The following is a 21,175-nucleotide window of genomic DNA, read 5'->3' as shown; positions in this document are numbered from 1 at the left end:
TTGTATTTCCTCAAGGCTATCAGGCAGGTGAAATTGTGTAAACTGAGGAAAGTGTTTTAATAGTGATGTATGAATTATCCAAAGAAAGTATATTCTGAGAGGTCTTCTGAAAAAGCTATTCTAGAAGCCAGAGGCTCAGCTCAAAAGACACTGATGATAATCCTCACGAAAGAAAAATAATCAGACGCGGGCTCTAAAGTCCCCTCAAACCAAATTACGAGCTCCCTATATATAGCTGGGCCTAATTACTGTAACCACTATCTCCCATGATATTTCTTTTGCTTTTTCTACTGATCCCGTATTACTTTAGTTTGATGAAATATTCCAAGTGCCTTCCTTATTGCTCTTATCTACTGTAAAGGTATTTTATTATTAATTATGCCAGTATTAGATTTTCTTCTATGAACAAAGCCGACATCTATTTATTAGCAACGTGCTAACAGAACTGGACCAAAGAAATTACAATTCCATTCTCATTTCCTATTATAACTCTACCAAAGATATCTTAAATGCCTGCATACATCACAAAGCCTACCAGGGGATGGTTAGTGATTTTTCAGTTAGACTAACCCTTCAGTTTTCAATGAAAGAAATCATTATTGCATTTCCACTGAACTAATTACTTGTATCTTATTTTTTTGTTTCTGAGATGGAGTTTCAGGCTGGAGTGCAGTGGCATGATCTCAGCTCACTGCAACCTCTGCCCTCTGAGTTCAAGCGATTCTCCTGCCTCAGCCTCCTGAGTAGCTGGGATTACAGGCGCATGCCACCATGCCCGGCTAGTTTTTTCTATTTTTAGTAGAGACAGGGTTTCACCATGTTGGTAAGACTGGTCTTGAACTCCTGACCTCAGGTGATCCACCTGCCTTGGCCTCCCAAAGTGCTGGGATTACAGGCATGAGCCACTGCGCCTGGCCACTTGTATCTTTTATCTCACTTCCTTGGAAGGATTTTCCTAATGCAGCAAGCCCACTTTGAGTCACACATTGGATCTGTTTAGCATACTACTGAAACTCAATATCCACAATGGCAGTAACAGCTAACACTCAATGATATTCTGAGCGAGGCCCTATTATAAGCCCCTATTATTTAAAATCCATATGTCAACTCATTTACGCCTCACAGAACTCTCTGAGGCAGATATTACTTGTATTTAACAGATGGGGGGGTTAAGTAATTTGCCGATGGTCACACAGCAGCTGCACTCCTCTACAATGCCTCTCTTCATGTTCTACTTTATGTTAGTCTACTATGCGTGTGCTGGTTCCACAAATTAGATGTACGCTTATATTCTCAGTATTAGTTTTCACAAAACATGCTGTATGAAAGCAAATGACATACATACTTTGTAAGCTTTCAAGTGTTACATAAACGTCAAATAGCTTATTAAAAACTACTGGCATCTATAAAGAACCGAAAGGACAGATGATAAAATGTAACCCTTACCTCTCCTAATTGCAATAGTTTGGGAACTGAAATCTATTTTCCTGGAACAGGAATGGGATTCTTTCCACAACTATTTAGGAACTCTCCCTCTTATCAGATGGAAAAAAAAATGAAGTGCAAATCCTTTTTCTGGGACATTTAAATCATACTTCGCTTCCTTTACTATTCTCAAGAGATGACTGATCTGAATTGCTAATTGCCCAAATACTGCTAGTACAGAAATGCAATATTTAAGGCTCTATTTTCCTTCAGTTGTCTGCAGTTGCAGTGAAATACTTCAAGTGCAATTTTTGCTGAACTCTTAAGATTTTCGCAGTGGAAAAGCTGTGGAAATGGAAACTTACCCCCAACATATTTCAATTTGGAAGTTCAACTTCAATGAAAAATCATAAAAATGTAAGTTTTATTGAGTGCCTTATAGTGTGCATGGGCCTTTATTAGACAAGCCGAATTCAGGCACAACAGACACAAGATCCCTGGCCTCAGGTACCTTATGATCTAATTAACATAATACATATTAGAAACAGTAGAAAGACAAGTTACATGTCAATGCCCAATGACTAGAGTCAACATTAAAGAGTTGTAATTTAAGTAATCCAAATTGACATCTAATCCTAAAATCATTTATAAAATGTATTTGGCTTTGGAATCCACAGGACTTCAAACAAGCAAAGTTTCACTGCAGATAGACAGTTACAAAGATGCAAGTACACTGAAACACTTAAGAGCCTTATTAATGATTTTTGTTATTTTGGATCTTCTGTTTTTTTCTTATTATGGTCCGAAGCCTCCTTAATACCAATTTATCAGACAGAAGCATGTCGTCTTGTTGTTCAAGATAATCCAGTAAATTTTCAGTCCATTCAAGTGCAGCTTTATGGCTAATATGCTTCTCTGGATTCAGCTCTGTTTTTCTACTCTTACTGGAAGGCTTTTGCTCAGCAGCCTTGGTCTGGTCCTCGGCACTTTCACTGTCAGCCAGCACCTGACAGCTTGAGTCATTGCTCCGAGAGTCGAACCACTGATCAATAGTCTCAATGTCAACATGTTCACATTCTTCTGTGTTCTGTAAAACTGTTGCTAAATTAGCTGCTAAAATGGCTCCTTCATCAATGTTCATACCTGAATTCTCTTCATTGCCAGGGAAAAGTTTTTTCCATGCTTTGGTTATGGTACTTGATTTTACCATGCTCCAAGCTCTTGACACTTCATAAATTGCGTCCAACACTGTCAAGTTCTTCCAAAATATTTTTGGGTCAATTCCTTCATCCATGTATTTCTGGAGAAGTCCTGCTCGGTAGTATCTTTTTACAGTGGCTAGAACTCCCTGGCTCATTGGTTGAATCAGACTTGTGACATTTGGTGGCAAATATTTCACAATTATTCTGCCATCATCTGAACTCAACATTTCTTCATTTGGATGTGCTGGGGGGAAATCTAAAAGCAGCACTGCTTTTTCTAAAAGTCCCTTGGATTTCAAATGCTTCTGTACCTGTGGCACAAAGTACTTTTCAAACCACTGTCTGAAAACAGACTGTTCTATCCATGCACCTTTTTGACTGTAATATGTCACAGGAAGGTTTGAAAGGTCAGTGCCTTTGAATGCTCGGGGCTTTTTGGCCTTCCCCACAACACAAAGATTAAGTTTGTGTAAACCTGTGGCATTTGCGCAACACATAATAATGATTCTCTCTCTGCTTGACCTACACCCAGAAGTACTTTGTTCAGTTTCAAGAGTTAATGTCCTTGATGGTAGGCATTTCCAGAACAATCCAGTTTGATCAGCACCATAAATTTGCTCTGGTTGTAGATTCTCTCTTTCAACAAATTCCTGAAAGCTACCACAAAATTCACTGGCAGCAGTTTCATCTCCTTTTAATTTTGTTCCTTTACCAGCAGCCTTTGGAATACCATGGCGCTGCTTAAATCGAGTTAGCCAGCCTGACGATGCATTAAAATCACCTTCCATCCCCAAAGCATCAAAAAAGAACTTGGCTTGTTTTGCACAAATCGTTCCAGACACTGGAATCCCATCTGTTTTCTGTTGGTTAAACCACTCTATCATAACTCTATCAAGCTCCTCATATGTTGATGACTTCATAGATTTACGTTTGGATACCCCACTGGTAGGATCTGAACTGTTTGCATAGTTTATAATCCTTTCTTTGTTCTTTTTAATATCACGAACTGTGGATTCACCGATTCCGTACACCACAGAAAGTTTTTTGAAAGAGATGCCTTCCTCAAGTTTCTTAATAATGTCAAGCTTGTCCTTAATTGTCAACACCACACGCTTGCGTTTCCCCAACATTTTAAGTGTCTAATATTTTAGCTGATTACTAGAACAAGATAATTAACAACTAAGATTTGAATACAAAGCAACTAGAAAATGAGGTCGTAAGATTCCTCCTCTCACTTCTAGGGCCTAGAGGGAGAGTGCAATGACCAATTTCCTGACCAGGGCTACATGAATCTCTCCACTTGCTATTTTAAAACTTACAAACTTCCTACAGAAAAGCCTAGCTCCAATTAACTCTTACCTTCTTTCTTCCTCCTCACTTAGGGTTTAGGGTGTTTCATGAATTGTCATCACACTAGAGGTTAGAAACTCAATCAGTGCTGTACTAGTAAGGCATCTAAAACAGTACTATTGCATACTCAATTCTTGCCATCCTTGCAGGTAATGTTCTTTGCCAAAAATAGCCACTAAATCTCAGGTGGAAGTATTTTAGGAAATGTGCTAGGGAGTAAAGAGTTTAAGTCAAGAGAGGACTTGTAAACTTGACATATAGGAAAATACAATGGGAAAACTCACCCGCTGACTATGCGGTCTTTGTCAAGCAGTGGATTGTATGGAATGCTGTCTCTCTAGGCAAGGACTCGGCTATAGGTTGCGCAAGTGAGTGCTTGTGGAAATCATACGCAAGAGAAGATGACCCCGACAGAAGTGAACAGTGCAAATAAGGTGAAAGTGGAACAGGCAGAAAACTCTCTACTTTAAAAGTGACTTAAACCTACTGGATTTGGCAGCTGGAAAGGAGGATAGTGGACATGTGATGTCACATTACTAAAGCAAGCATCAAAAAAACTGCATCGGTGGAAATGAGGACCCCAGGTAGAGGCTATGGGGTGGAAGGCTCGGTGAAGATGATGTTACAATAATCCTGGTGAAAGACGATCCTCGATGGGCCAACAGAAGCAGTTCCTGTGGGGGCTGTATAGATACTCGGAGGCTCCGAAACCTAAAGGAAAATACCAAGAACATTTTCTTTCAATTCAACATCAGGATCTGTGGCATTATCCACATCTATCCTGCAACTATGTTGAGAAAATTAACGCCTCCTATCAATGTGATAGCTAAATACGACAAATAATGCTTTTAGGCATAATCTGGGGTGACAGGGAGAGGGACCTGAAGAGCCTACCTCCTGAAATTAAGAGGTCAGAGAGAAGCCGTGTTAGCGAGGGCCTCTCCCCGCTGGGCGAGCTTCAGAGCGCGGGACGTCTTTCCTCCCGCGGACGGAGCCCGGATTCCGCCTGGACGCCAGCGACCTGGGTGTCACTGCCGCAGCCAGCCAGCCAGCGGGCGGCCGCTTGGCACAGGGAACGCCAGTCCGCCGGCCCCGGGCATCGCCCTGCGCCCGCCTGCGCGGCGTCCAGACCACACTAAGCGCAAATGGAGTCTCCTGAGGGAGGCTGGCACTGGTGGCGCGGCAGCGGCGAGGGACGAGCGGAGAGGGACGAGCGGAGAGGGACGAGCGTCGCCGCCGAAGCCGGAAGGCGGGGGATTAGAGAGCACGCGCGCGCCCCCGCAGAACGTTGTGCCGGCGAGGGGGCGGGGCCTGCGCGGGTGAGCGCACGCGGCCCGGGGGAGGGGACTCTGGCGAGCAAGCGGGAGGGGCGGGGCCCGCAGGGGCGCGTCTTTGGGCGCCGCGTGGGTTCCACTCACCGCCTGGCCGTTCCGGGCCGGACTGCCTCCCTGGCCGGCAGGGGGCGGCACACGCTCGCCTTGTCCTGGCGCTTTTCCCAGTGGCCCGGGTCTGCGTACGAGGCTCTTCTCTCCCGGAGGGGCAATTTTAAAATCTCTCCCCCAGAGGGCTGGGTGGGAAAGCGGAGGATCCTTGCGTGCCAGGAGCGGGCTGCGAATGGGGCAGGGGGAGCGCACGTGGGGCGTGTTTACAAACAGCAGCCGCGCCGCTGTGCGGAGGCGGTCCGGGTGTTGGAGCCCAGCGTCAGCGCGCGTGGAAAGTGCTGGCCCAAGCGAGGATCATGAGGCACGGTAGGAGCCGGGGGACGTGGGTTCGGGGTAGGAGCTGGGGCGTTCACTCGGCAACACCAAACCAGACAAGCCCAGGGTGCCGAGTCGCGGCGGGCGGCGGTTGAGCTGAGTGTTGGGTCAGCGCTCCCTGGTGCTGATGCTCCGGAACTCGTCACAGTCGCTCTAGAGACGGACCCTTTGCAAAATCGACAGCACCTGGGAGACGCGGGAGCCTGTGGGAGGCGTCATGGTAAATTTCCTGCCACGCCTTGACGCCCGGGGCTTCTCAAGTGGAATCAGGGAATTGCGCTTTGACCGAGATTCCCTTTATTTGTTTCCAACGGAGACACTTACGGAAGGGTCACCGCCTTCCAGGAGGAGGGAGCGGTGCAACTCCACCTTGCAGCACCTGTTTCCTGGGAAACGCGGTCAGGCTGCCTCCCTTTCCGTCTTGTGTGTGCGTGTCACATTTTGAAAAATTGAAAGTTCTTCAGCGAAGCATCTCTTCCATATGAACATAAATGTAACCTTTTCGTTAACACAAAGTAACATAGTAATTCGTCATTTCTTTGACAAGGCCATATACTGTTTCTGGAATTTCAGAAACTTGGAGATGGAAATCAAAGCGAGCATACTGTAGAAAACAGATGTTGATTCCAAGCCTTCTGTTTGACTCCGCCGCCAGAACCGCTCAATTGCCTTTTTCAACATAGCAGCCTTCCACTATCTGGCATGACAGAAATTCTTTGATCTAGTTATGTTGTGAGGTTGTAAGTGGCTTTTGGAGAATACCTGCTTTTAGACCTCCCCTCCTCCGTGCCCTCCATTTGGCTTCCAACAAGTCAGTCCCTTTCTGGAAATCCTGGTTTCCTATTTTGGGTAGAGTATAACTTACTTCATGGTAGTTTTATATAACTTAAAAAAAAATTCTTGTTTTCCCTTATACCTGTGAAGAGCATGAAACACTGCTAGAACAGCACTTTTACTGCCACCCATGTGGAAATGAGGCAGCCTGTAACCAGATGTCAGCTGCCTGCCTTTCCCCCTCACCCCCAAGTCTGCTGGAGTTGCTCTGTCCCAGGATATTTAAGTACAAAGGAATCCTGCCTCTTACTCTTCTTCTCTTTTCCACAGTATCTCTAGGATTTAATTTTCTTCCAGATACCACTTGCATTTTTCTCTGTTCCTCCTGGATTCTCCACTTTGCTGTTTTATGTCTTACAGCTCTTCCCTTTTTATCACCTTGTGTAAGTTCAAATCTGGATACAACCCACATTTCTTGATTTTCTCAAAACACCGCTTGACTCAAGGCAATTATATTTAGTCGACTTAGTAAGATTTTACTCAAGGCAATTGTGTCTTTACACAAAACAGTTTTTATTGGGTAAACTTTCTCCTTTTGTTGGGGGAAGGGGTGGCTAGTTATGACAGACATTACAGCACAAGGGGGAGAGGACTTAAAATGTTAAGAACATGTGTATATATATGTATATACACATATGTACATACATAAGAATATATGTGTGTGTATATATATATGTGTGTATTTTTGAGACAGGGTTTCCTTCTGTTGCCAAGGCTAGAGTGCAGTGATATGACCGTGGCTTGGGCTCACTGCAGCCTCAACCACCTAGGCTCAAGCAATCCTCCTGCTTCAGCCTTCTGAGTAGCCAAGACTATAGGCTACAGGTGTGTGCCACCATGCCCAGGTAATTTTTGTATTTTTTTGTAGAGATGAGGTCTTGCTATGTTGCCAGAGCTGGTCTCAAACCCCTGGGCTCAAGTGATCCTCCCACCTTGGCCTTCCAAAGTGCTGGGATTACAGGCATGTGCCATCCTGCCTGGTCAATAATAGATTCTTAAGGTGGTGAAACTACTCTGTACAACTATAGTGGTGGGCACATGTCATTAAACATTTGTTCAGATGCACAGAATGTACAACACCAAGAGTGAACCCTAATGGAAACTATGGACTCTGTGATAAAAATGTTTCAAGGTAGGTTCATCAATTGCAACTGATGTTCCACTCTGGTGGGCAATATTGATAATGGGGAGGTTATGGATGTGTGGGGGCAAGGAGTATATGGGAAATCTCCCTATCTTCTGTGGAATTTTGCTCTGAACCTAAAACTGTTCTAAAAAATAAAGCCTATTTCTTAAAAACGTAGGTACAAAAAAAAAAAATGAGAATGTTGGGCACCTAAGGCAAATTACTCTTTCTCATCTACTATAAGCCCAACACAGCACACTACAAGCAGTTCTCCACTGGACACAGCTGGGTATCCTATAATTCATTTCAATTCTGATACCATCTGCCTGGAGTGTCCCCCCAACTTCAAATGCCAATTGCAAGTAGTAGGTTGTTGTTAGGTTCCAACCCCATCTGGGGTCTGAGGGGAGTTGGTGGATGGGTGGTGGGTAGTTGAAAGAACACTTGGAGGACTGTAAGCAGTTGAGATACAGCTTTATTCTCTCTCTCTCTCTCTCTGTCTCTCTCTCTCTCTCTCTCTCTCTCTCTCTCTCTCTGTCAGCCTTTGGTTTGGCCACCTGCTCCAGCTGCAGCCCCTCTCAGCGCTGGCACCACTGCTCCTGCTACCCCCACACCTGTAGCTGAGCTCCCCAGTGTGCTTGCTGCTTCCTGGCTCCCCTCCCAGTCACCTGCAAGGTGGCCCAGCTCTCTCTTACAGAGTTAGCAGTGCAGTTATATTACTCACAGATAATAGTGGCTCAAAGCCAGGTGATGAGCCCACCCATAATGTGGTTACATAACTGTGTTTATGTAATGCATGGGATTGTGCACCTGCACTCCGGTCCCGCTGTGTCATGCAGCACTAGACGTTTACCTCCACCAATTCTTTTCTGCAGTGCAGCTATTTACCTTACACTCCATCCCCTAGGCCAAGGGAGTCCTCTTAGTGGAGAAATGTGTCCATAGGGCAGCACTCTGGACCCATAGGCCACAGCAGCAGTACATATATGCCCTGGACGAGGGTTCCTTCCTTAGCCATTCCCCTACAAATCATCAATCACAGAGGCTATATTAGTCTGTTTTCATGCTGCTGATAAAGACATACTTGAGACTGGGAAGAAAAAGAGGTTTAATTGGACTTATAGTTCCACATGGCTGGCGAGGCCTCAGAATCGTGGTAGGAGGTGAAAGGCACTTCTTACATAGTGGCAGCAAGAGAAAATGAGGAAGAAGCAAAAGCAGAAACCCCGATAAGCCCATCTCGTGAGACTTACTCACTATCACGAGAATAGCTCGGAAGGGACTTGCCCCCATGATATAATTACCTTCCCCTGGGTCCCTCCCACAACACATGGGAATTCTGAGAGATACAATTCAAGTTGAGATTTGGGTGGGGACACAGCCAAACCATATCAGAGGCCATACATTAAATTCCCAAGTCCTCCCTCCATGGGGCTACAATGGCCATCCATCTGCAGTGGGTGGCTTGGAGGGTCCATGGCCAAAACCAGGTTTTTGTTCCCCTACCTTTAGGGACATTGAGACAGGCAACAACAAATTACCATTTGTCACAATACCTGGTTGGAGGAGGTCATCCTTTCTCCCATAGGTCTTGCCACATGGCCCCGCCCCAAATGGTCCAGTGACCAACTAGCCAATTCTGTAACTTCCAAGTAGTTAACCACAAGGTTAAGCCTTAATAAACTGCTCAGCTATCAGTGCAGATTATCATAGGTGTCATTTCTTTGGTGATCACCATTCACATTGTCCTGAGTTTGGCCCATTGAGTACTTTGTCCACATCTAGTATCAAACCATATGGTGTCAGTACTAGGCTGAACCACGCATGACAGCGGTCCAGGCAGCAATGGCACCCCAGCTGGGTCCATCTATATATCATGCCCCATGGGGGATAGGGTGGGGTGCCCCTCTTTAAACAGTGATGGCTCAGGGTTTAGGGGTACCTCAGGCTGACCCATAGCCTTATATTGCATCAGAACTACAGGTCCCAAGACTTCTTGCAGTTCTGCTGCTAAGGGGCTTATGCTCAGAGGACTCCGCTGTTCTAAGTAGACACCCCACTTTGCTAAAGTGGATGTCTGTGCCATCCCAGTCCCGGGAGTCATTACCCATGAACATATCCACCCCACTATTGGGTAAGTCGTTTGCATGATGACTGTAGTCCATCCTGTCACACTCTCATAAGCCTGAAGCGTGGCATATGCAGCTGCTAACTGCTTCTCTGTCAATGAATACTGGAGCTCAGCTCCCTTCCACAGTTGAACCAAAAGCCTCCTGGCATTCTAAAGCAGTCCATGCGCTGACATAGGCCCCAGCCAGAATCATCTGTGGTCACATGCACCTTGAGTTCAAATGGGCATCCGTGGTTAATCACTTGTAGGGCCTGCACTTGTTGCTGAATAGCCTGCTTGGCTGCCAGAAAGGCTGTGTCAACCTCTTTATCCCAATCCCAGGTAACCCCCTTTTTTGTCAGCCAATACAACAGTTTTATCATCTGAGCCAAATGGGGCACAAATGCCCGCCAGTACCCCAAGAGGCCCATAAAAGTCTGCAGCTACCTCACAGTGGTGGGCCAGGGATATGCCTGAATTTTGTCTATGATGGCATCTGATATGGCTTTCGTCTTACCCAACCAGATAACTCTTAAGAATTTCGCAATCAATCTAGGCCCTGGGATCTTGGATTCATTGACCGACCAGCCGCATGCTGCCAAATGTTGCAAGAGAGGTGCTGCCACTTCTAAATCTGCAAGATAATCAGAGGTTAGCATAATATCATCAATATAATGGAATAGGGAACTCTCTTTGGACATTTCCAGGTGGCTAAATCTGTGACAACGAGGCCGTGACATATTGGTGGGGCTACGCACATAGTCCTGGAGCAGCACTGTGAAAGTCCATTGTCATCCTTCCCATGTGAAGGTGAACTGTTCCTGACTCTCTAGAGCAATGTCAATTGAGAAGAATACATTGGCCAAGTCCACCACGTAGTGGTACTGTCCCAATTCCATTGTCAAGTGGTCCATCAAATCCGTGATAGATGGCACAGCTGCCAAGCAGTGTAAAATATCCACCCCCAGAATATATTCAGGTATGGGAGAGATATACACAGTATAAACAGGGAGCCAAGTGGCCAATGCCAAGGTGCAAAGATACAGGTTTCACTTTCACTGACCAGTCTCCATAGCCATTTATGTATGCAGCTTTACCCGGAAACTTATCTGGGCTCCCGTAGACAAGACTACAATCTGTGCCAACCTGCTGTACATTGGTGGGGGACCAGTGGATTGCTAATTCCACATGTAGCCTCTGGTCATCTGGTGTCCCTCCAAGCCAGGCATCTCAGCCAGCTCCCTAATCAAACACAAAAGGCTGTATACCTCTGCCTGTCTGTAAGTAGTCCTTGAGCCAGAGCGTCTGGGTGGGCATTTCCGGAACTGCTGCTTTGGAGTCAATTGCCTCCACAAAGTTACCAGCACTTCCCAGGTGGGTAGGGGCTCCCCCAGTCGGTGCCAACACTGTTTGTCTAACTCCCCCAAATCACTGGGGGTGTAGGCACTATGTGAAGCATGCTCCACCACGGTAGGGGATCCCTGGGCCTGCTTTTTGGGCCCAAGTGGCTATTCATGCTCTATTTGGTGGACCATGGGGGTGAGCCCACAGCAGGGGTTCTTCCCCCTCAGTATCAGACCAAGCAGGAGTGTCCAGCCGGGAGGGTAGGCTCAAGCCATCACTTATGGCAGTTCCCAATTCTTATTCCAAACTGTGTATTCGGCCCTCCAGGCGCTTGGCTTGCATCTGAAGGTCCCTTACCTGTGCTGCGTCCTGCAGGGACTGGGCATGCACTGACCATAGTGCAGTCAAAAACGCCCATCTGACTCTGCTGGCAAAGGCATGCTCCTTCTCGGTGCTGTGCGCTTCCAGGTGTTTCAGCACCTTCTCCGTGCTCACAGGGGGCTGAGGACACACTCACCTCGGAATCCTGATGACTACACCAATTGTCAGGTTCCAACCTGAGCTGGGGTCCGAGGGGAGTTGGTGGATAGGTGGAGGGTAGTTGAATGAACACTCAGGGCACTATAGGTTGTTGGGATATGGCTTTATTCTCTCTCTCCATCAGCCTTTGTCTCAGCCACCTCCCACAACTGTAGCTGCACCATAGCCCGTCTCACTGCCGGCTTTGCAGCGCCTGCCACCCCCATGCCTGTAGCTGTGCTCCCAAGTGCACTTGCCGCTTCCTGGCCACCTGCAAGGTGGCCCAGCTCTCTGTTACAGAGTTAGCAGTGCAGTTATATTACAGACAACAGTGGCTCAAAGCCGGGTGATGAGCCCACCCATAACGTGGTTACATAACTGTGATTATATACTGCATGGAATTGTGCACCTGTGCTTCAGTCCCGCTGTATCATGCAGCACCAGGTGTTTACCTCAGCCTACTCTTGACTGCAGAGCAGCCATTTCCCTTACAGTTGCCGCCTATACTTCTGAAGAACTAGCTGTAAATTGAGATTCCCATGGTGCCCTTCCTTGTGTTCCATTAATTTGCTAGGGCAACTCCTCACTGAACTCAAGGAAACATGTTACTTGCATTTGCTAGTTTATTATAAGGGATAAAACTCAGGACCAGTCAAAAGGAAAAGATGTATAGGGCAAGGTATGAGGGGGTGGGAGGCATGGAGCTTCCATGCCGTCTCTGGGCTTGCCACCTTCTCTGCACTGGATGTGCTCAACCTGGAAGCTCATCAGATTTGTTGTTCAAGTGTTTTTACAGAGCTTCATCTGCAGCCCAATCCCCTTCCCAGAGGCCAGTGAGTGGAGCTGAAAGTTCCAGCCTTCTAATCATTTGGTCTTTCTGCTAACCAGCCTAATGCTGAGGTTATCTAGGGGCCTCACCCTAAGTCACTGCATTAGCATAAACTCAGGTACCATCAAAAGAGGGTTGATATAAATGTCAGAAGACACTCCTAACATTCAGGAAATCCCAAGGGTTTTAGGAGCTGTGTGGCAGGATCTGGGGAAAAGACCAAATATATTTCATATTATACCGTAGCATTCTTGTTTTATTAAGAGCCCAGTTGACCACAGGGAACTTCCTATTGTCAGTTCTTCTCTTTGGGTCACAGCATCCTTCCATCTTGCTATGCCATTCTTTTCTTTCTTTCGCCAACATTTTTCTATCTCAGGGTCCCCTCTTTTCTCTTTTTTTCCTTCTCACCTGCTTGTGAACACTCAAGATTTTTTTTTTTTACTTCATTATGCAGAGCAATTTTGTATTCTTTTATTTCTTTTCTGACTTCCCTTACCATTCACTGTGGTTTATCTCTAATGAAAAGGCATTTCAGTCATTGGGGAGTTCTGTCACCCATATGTCTCTTTTTTCTACATATGTGCAACTCTCTTAATCCTTATAACAGCACTATGAGGTAGACGTTACCTATGTTTTATGTACAAGAAAATAAAGGCTAGGCCGGGTGTGGTGGCTCGCGTGAACCTGTAATCCCAGCACTTTGGGAGGCCGAGGCAGGCAGACTGCCTGAGCTCAGGAGTTTGCGACCAGCATGGGAAACACGGTGAAACCCCGTCTTTACTAAAATACAGAAAATTAGGCTGGGGGTTGTGGCATGCACCTGTAGTCCCAGCTACTCAGGAGGCTGAGGCAGGAGAATTGCTTGGACCTGGGAGGCGGAGGTTGCAGTGAGCCAAGATTGCACACTGCACTCCAGCCTGTGCGACAGAGTGAGACTCCATCTCAAAAAATAAAAAATGAAAAAAAAAAAGGCTATAAAAGTATATGAATCTATCAAATGTAGGTAGCAGAACAGGGATTTAAGCCCAGGTATGTTTGGGTTTAAAGCTGCATGCTCTGCCCATGCTATCACAATAGAAGTATTTATGTCAAAGACATGGAAAGAAGAAAAAGTGTACTGTAATTATTTATTCCTGCAAAATTAAAGTTATTTATTAAAATGGAATATTTAACATTAACTAAGAAAAATGGCTTTCTACTCATAAAAGCACTGCAAGTCTGCAATGGTGTTCATTTGCTTCATTGGAATGAGAGTTTTCTGAAAACTACTGCAAATCACCTGAAATTAGATTGTTTCTTATCATTATAAGCTCTAAGTTTTCTGTTCTGCTGAGATAATGCAGACATACAAATACCTTATATGGACTTTGAATTATTAGTAGTATTCCTTATGCAAGATAGCTTTGTAATAGAATAGGACATCTCTAGATGGATTTACATTCTTAGTTTTTAAGGGACTCCTTTTTTGTTTTTGGTTTCCATTTACTTTATAATTGATTCTCATTCACTTGAAGATTTTTGTTTTATGATACCTAATAAACCTAAAATGAGGACATGGGCCAAGCGTGGTGGCTCACGCCTGTAACCCCAGCACTTTGGGAGGCCAAAACGGGCAGATCACTTGAGCTCAGGAGTATCAGACCGACCTGGGCAACAAGAGGCGAAGCCCCGCCTCTACAAAAAATACAAAAATTAGCCAGGTGTGGTAGTGCATGCCTGTAGTCGAGCTGCTGGGGGTGCTGAGGTGGGAGGATTGCTTGGGCCCAGGAAGTCTAGGCTGTGGTGAGCTGTGTTCATGCCACCGTACTCCAGGCTGGGTGACAAAGTAAGACCCTGCCTCAAAAAAAAAAAAAAAAAAAAGACATGACATTTTTTATTACAATACTATTATTCTATGGGTAATAAACTGATTTAATATAGAGTAATATTTGCCTTTAGTAACTTAATTATTTAGTGCCAATAATAAATCAGTGATTTGCATAAAAACCATTTACTGTCACCTACATTAAGGGACATAAAATATTGAGGGGATATTTTATAAATATAAAATATAAAATATAATTTATTCTTCTTTTGGAGTATGTGGAGGGATATGAGTCTGTTAGGGCAGTGGTCCCCAACCTTTTTGGCACCAGGGACCGGTTTCATGGAGGACAAACTTTCCACAATGGAAGAGGTGGTGGATGCTTTCGGGATGAAACTGTTCCACCTTAGATCATCAGGCATTAGATTCTCATAAGGAGCATATAACTAGATCCCTGGCATGTGCAGTTCACAATAGGGTTCGAGCTTCTGGAGAATCTAGTGCTGCTGCTCATATGAAAGGAGGTGGAGCTCAGGCTGTAATACTTGCCCACTTGCCACTCACCTCCTGCCATGCGGTCCAGTTCCTGACACGCCACTGACCAGACGATACTGGTCTGTGGCCTGGGTGTTGGGGACCCCTGTGTTAGGGAAAACAGGATGTGAAAAGGGTCTCATCAGTAAAATGAAAGCTTTTCCTTTGACATCTCTTTCAGCTCAAACATTATTTTACTTCATATTATAGATGAGCCTTAATAAAAAATATGTATAGAAAATAGAAATTAAAAAATATTCTTTTGCATAAAGGTAGGGATACTTTTCCACTTGAAAATGTCTACACACAAGTGAAAGTTCTGATTACTCACTGGAAAATCCCAGATCATTTTTAAGAAGTTGGTAAGTTACTATACTGAAAGATAGTGAGTTCTGAGACTCCTGAGTCATATAGATGCCCAGTGGGGAACTTTTAAACTTTGTTTTGTTTTCTTTGTTTCTTGGTCGACTGGTGGGTGGTAGGTTTTCAGATGACTGGGAGCAGAGGCAAAGGTAAGAGAATGAATTCCCAGGAGGATAGAAAAGATTTTGTGGGGTTTATAAAAGAAGTGAAAATTATTGGTGGCAATGTTTAAAGAAAAGTTAGACTCATTTCCTGAAAATCACTTAGATGTAAATTGAAGAAACCAGTGAATTGGCTGAGTGGCATGAGGAATATGAGTAGGAAATGTAAATGAAAATTGTATACCCTGCTTACCTTTCCAAGCCTGCCCAATTTCCAGCATTCTTTAGAGGAGCCCTCAATTCTGTCCCAGGTTGGTAAGGTCAGGTGAACTGGGAGCCCGTTGTGCATCACACCACTCATTCTCCCTCTCCTGAGCACATGCAGCTTCATATTTTTGAGATTTTCATGCTTGCCCTTTAGCCTGGGAAGCTTTCTCCTTCCTCTGTACATCTGTACATCCTTCCAAGTCCTACTTTGTCCTCAAAGTCACATTTATCAAGGTTGCTCTTCAAACCCTGAGAGTTGGAATCACCTGGAGTTCAATATATAGCTTTCCTGGGCTCACACCAGGGATGAAGCCCAGGAATCTTTACTTTCAGTGATCATCCCATGTGATTCTATTACGCCAAAGTTTGAAAACCTTTTATGGTTAACAACTGTTTGGGTATAAAATTCCTCCCTTATAACATATTCTTTTGGGAGTTTTTCTTCTTCCTCCTCTTTTTTCTTCTTATTAAATTGCACACAATCTTTGAAGAACAAGATAAAATACAGAAAAGCAAAAAGGAAAATAATAATGCCAACATATAGACATAACTATGCTTAACATTTTACTGTATATCCATTACTTTCTTTTTTTTTTTTTTTTTTTTTTGAGATGGAGTTTCGCCTTTGTTGCCTAGGCTGGAGTGCAGTGGTGTGATCTCAGCTTACTGCAAACTCTGCCTCCCAGCTTCAAGTGATTCTCCTGCCTCAGTCTCCTGAGTAGTTTGGATTACAGGTGTCTGCCACCATGCCCAGCTAATTTTTGTATTTTTAGTAGAGATGGGGTTTCACCATGTTGGTCAGGCTGTTCTCAAACTCCTGACCTCAGGTGATCCACCTGCCTTGTTCTCCCAAAGTGCTGAGATTACTGGCATGAGCCACCATGCCCAGCCTCCATTACCTTTCTTATATCAGTTTAACTATTCTATAGTCCCATCTTAGCCTCCCGAGTAGCTAGGACTACAGGCGTGCACCACCAGACCAAGCTAATTTTTATTTTTTGTACAGATAGGGTCTTGCTTTGTTGCCCAGGCTGGTCTCGAACTCCCGGCCTCAAGCAGTCCTCCCACCTTGGCCTCCCAAGGTGCTGGGATTTCAGGACTGATTCGCTGTGCCTGGCCCTATATATATATATACACACAACACATATATACACACACACACATATATACACACATATATATGTACTTTTATACATGCTTTTTGCAGTAACGTGTTATAAATATTATATTGTGATTCTCATTAGCCAAATACTACCAAGAACACACTTGTAGCCAAAATTGGGCTTACTACTCTAGCAAGGGAGAGTCATACCTTGGAAAACAATGGATATCTCATTAAGAGAGAGTCAAGAGAGGCTTATTGTAGGATTTGGGCTTAGCTAAGGTGATTTTAGGGAAGGTTCACGAAAGAATCTGTTCTCAACTGGGTGTTGTCAGAAAGCAGAAGCAATTTGAGTATTGGGTATATTAGAAATTTTTGTCTAGGAAGCCAGAGGAACAGAGAGAGGCCAGAGCTGTCACTAGAGAAGTTATCCAGGAGAGCGGGATGTTTGGTTATTTTTGTGGTTACACAGTATTTTTCCCCCATCCCCTTGTTAAATTTCTATTCAAGTGAGATTATGAGGTGATCTTGTTTTTGTCTTGTTTCACCACAGTCATGGCAGGTCCTCCTCTAATGTTGATATTCTACAAAATTATTTAGGTTTCATAGGGTAAATACCATGCCTACCTTGTTCATAGCATTAACACATTCTCAAAGGATTCATGATCCAAAAAGTTTAATAATCCTTGATAAATGAACTCATTTAGGCTTACAGCTATTCCTAATTCATGTATCAAGACATAATTCTACCTTAGTGAGATTCTCTTATCCTTGAGAGAGACAATTACAGTCATCTATTGCTTAATGATGGGGATGTGTTTGGAGAAATGTGTTTTTAGGCAATTGCATCATTGTGTGAATGTCATAAAGTATACTTATACAAACCTAGATGGTATAGCCTACCATACCTAACTTATACGGTATAATTTGTTGCCTCTGGGCTGTGAACCTCTACTGTACTGTAGAAATCCTGTAGGCAGCTGTAACACAATGTTAAATATTTTTGTGTCTAAATATATCTAAACATAGAAAAAGTACAGTAAAAATATATTATAATCTTATGGGACCACCATCATATACGCAGTCTGTCATTGACTGAAATGTCATTATGTGACCCATAACTATATTAACACCTGGCTTGAATGCTTGTCCTTCAAAATAATCCCTTCAATGCTTCATGATAGTATTTCTTAAACTCCAATCAATTTTAGACAGCTTTTCGCCACTTTTCTTCACTCATACAAATCCTGTACCATTAGCAGTAATACCCCATTGTCCCCAACACTCGCTTCCACTTTTGACAACCACTAACCTACTTTATGTTTCTATTTTATATATTTTATATAAACAGAAATGTGTATGTCCTTCAGTTAGCATGTTTCCAAGTTCATCATTTTATAGCATGAATCAGTATATCATTTTCTTTTACTGCTGAATAATATTCCATTATATGGATAGATCAGATCACATTTTATTTATTCCTTCATCAGTTGCTTGGTTTCTGCTGTTTGTCTGTGGACATTCATGTACAACTTTTTGTGTGGACATATGTCTTCATTTCTCTTGGGTGTGTAACTATGACTAAAATTGCTTGATCATATGGCAACTCTCTGTTTAATCTTGTGAGGAAATATTTTCTAAAGCAGCTAGATTATTTTACAAAAAATGTATGAGGCTTCCAAATTCACCACATTCTCACCAACACTTGTTATTATCTGTCTTTTTTATTATAACCATCTCAGTGGGTGTGAAGTAGTATCTCTCTGTGGTTTTGATTTGCATTTCGCTGGTGGCTAATGATATTGATCTTCATGTCATGTGCTTATTGACCATATATACATGTCTTTTTTTTGCAGAAATGTCTCTTCAGGTCATTACCCAGTTTTTACTTGGGTTGTAATAGTTCTATGTTAAATGTTACAATTTGCTGTTTCCCTATTTTGGTTCTTAGAGGGGAAGCATAAAAAATAAACTTCTGAGAATTATCTCTGTATTTAGCCCAGCTGATGTTGAAGATACTGCTCATGATGTACTCTATCATTTTATTTCAGGATTTATTTGATAAAGTCTGGCTATATTTAATGAAAAAGTATGACCAGATGAAATTTGACTTTCTTTTGTCTGACACAAGAACTAGATATGTCCATTTTAAATTGACTTCTACAAATCTGTGTGCTTTGTTTTGTGTTTACTTGCTCTATTAATTCATCTTGAATTTTTACTACTTTTCTTCTCCTATCCATTAAGTTCTATTTTAAGTATGTTTTAATGGTGAATCTCTTTTTATATTATAATTATCTTGACCATTGTTTGGAAACATGTAGGGTAAACTAAAATTAAGAGACTTGACAGGCAGTGCATCTTAGTGATAAACCTTACGGTTCCTGAAACACAGTCTTTGGTTTGTACTTCTGACTGCCACCTACCAGCCATGGAACCTTGGGCTGGCTATATAAAATCTTTCACTTATGGAAAATGGGAATAAAGATCATACTATTTTTTTGGTTTTGAAGACTGAACTGAAATGGTATATATACATTGTTTTGCAGAGTGCCCAACACATAATAAGCACTAAGACTAGCTATGATTTTATTATTTCCTGGATCTTCCAACCTGAAGGAAGTACTCACATTTTCTTAAGCTCCTAAGATACGGCGGCTTTGAAAAGAGATATTGATAGCTAAAAGCCAACTATAGTGAGAAATGCCAGATTAATTTATATACCCATGATGAATTGTAGACTATATATATACATATATTCCATTATATATATATTCTATTATATACTTCATTATATATATATATTCCATTTTATATATATATGTGTGTATGTATATATATATAGAGAGAGTTGTAATTAAAAGGGGACTCACAAAACTACTTGAAGAATTCTCAATCCAAAACAGATGCACATTTTCTGCCTGTTTTAATCCTGAATCACAGCATATTATGTATACTGTGTTTTCGGGAGATTTATAGCTTGTCTAAAGGTATCTGAAGTAGATGATATAGATATAAAATATGTAATGTAATTGACAGTCTTCAGATAGTTATTCTTTAGGAAATATGTTTGAAATATATCATATTACCTTTGTTCTACTTTATATCATAAGGTTTAAAAATCATAAAAATTGAAGAGAGGGGTCTGCCATTCCTATTATTTATATTTATTATATCACTCAACTTATCTAAGCCCTGATGCCTCAATTCTGAAAAGTGGTAGTAGTTGTTAACTATCTCTTTTTTTCTTGGATTTCCATATTTTTTCCTCTTGCTCTGTTACATGTGTGTATTTTCCCCAGCCCCTTTCTCTGAACATTTAAACTTGTAGCATTCACAAAGTTATGTTTTTGCTTCTTTATCTTCTACATTGTGTTCTGTGTCCTTTGGGGATATAATAGTGGGATTGTTTAAAATCTTGGAAAGTCCCTATCAGCAGTGTGCCAAAATTGATACACTGATTACATTATTGCTGTGGTTAGGAGAGATTTATGGGATTATTAAATTCGTCATTTTGAAATTGATTATATTTGAATTTTTTCATATTTTAATTGGTAGTTTTCCATAGTGTTAAAAAGAAATAAAACAGGCTTACTTATTGGTACAACAACATCTGCTGCTATAACACAGGAGTTAGTTTTGCGCTAACCTTGTTTTTTTTTTTTCTGAGTTTTTTTTAAATTAATAGGTGATTTTAGTTCATTTTTCATTGCCACTGTGACAAAATGTTTTTAGGTAGTTTTTTTCTGATGGATGGTTCACATGCAATAGTGGGGCTTTACCTGCCTACTTCCCTCCCCTCCTTCCTTCCACTGTCCCTCCTTCTTTCCTTCCCCAAACTTTTTTATTTTTTTTTTTTGAGATGGAGTTTTCACTCTTGTCGCCCAGGCTGGAGTGCAATGGCACGATCTTGGCTCACCGCAACCTCCACCTCCCAGGTTCAAGTGATTCTCCTGCCTCAGCCTTCCGAGTAACTGGGATTACAGGCATGCACCTCCAATCCCGGCTAATTTTGTATTTTTAGTAGAGACGGGGTTTCTCCACGTTGGTCAGGCTGGTCTTGAACTCCTGATCTCAGATGATCCGCCCACTTCAGCCTCCAAAAGTGCTAGGATTATAGGCGTGAACCACCGTGCCCAATTTTTTTTTTTTTTTTTTTTTTGAGACAGGATCTTGCTGTGTCACCCAGGCTGGAGTGCAGTGGCGCAGTCTTGGCTCACTGCAGCCTCAACCTCCCAGGCTCAGGTAATCCTCCCGCCTCAGCTTTCTGAGTAGGTAGGACCACAGGTGTGCATCCCCACACTCAGCTAATTTTTGTAGAAACGAGATTTTGCCATGTTACCCAGGCTGGTCTTGAACTCCTGGGCTGAAGCAATCCACCTACCTTGGCCTCCCAAAGTGCCAGGATTACAGGCATAAGCCACTGCACCCGACCCCTTCTTTTTTTTTTTTGAGCTGAAAGATTTCCTCCACTTTGTATAGTTTGATACTCCTTGATGTAAGTG

The 21,175-nt window shown here is 43.0% G+C and overlaps 2 protein-coding genes across 3 annotated transcripts in view; one reads left to right on the top strand and one right to left on the bottom strand.

The window, feature by feature from the left end:
- Positions 1 to 1,825: 1,825 nt before the first annotated feature.
- TIGD2 (tigger transposable element derived 2) lies at positions 1,826 to 3,914 on the bottom strand. Its single transcript, XM_031664606.1, has one exon. The coding sequence runs from the start codon at positions 3,755 to 3,757 to the stop codon at positions 2,180 to 2,182; it is 1,578 nt and encodes a 525-aa protein (XP_031520466.1). The 5' UTR covers positions 3,758 to 3,914; the 3' UTR covers positions 1,826 to 2,179.
- A 1,463-nt stretch (positions 3,915 to 5,377) lies between these two features.
- Positions 5,378 to 21,175, top strand: part of FAM13A (family with sequence similarity 13 member A) — a 388,692-nt gene continuing 372,894 nt past the window's right edge. The window contains exon 1 of one of the 2 annotated variants that reach the window (XM_021939093.2): positions 5,378 to 5,725. The gene's annotated coding sequence lies outside the window, so the exon portion shown is untranslated. The remainder of the gene's footprint in view (positions 5,726 to 21,175) is intronic. The other variant, XM_021939091.2, reaches the window with a different exon arrangement.

The sequence above is a fragment of the Papio anubis genome, chromosome 3 (genome assembly GCF_008728515.1).
Source record: "Papio anubis isolate 15944 chromosome 3, Panubis1.0, whole genome shotgun sequence".
NCBI classification, from domain to species: Eukaryota; Metazoa; Chordata; class Mammalia; order Primates; family Cercopithecidae; genus Papio; species Papio anubis.
Note: the sequence above shows the minus strand (reverse complement) of the source record. Positions and strands in the feature narration are given on the sequence as shown.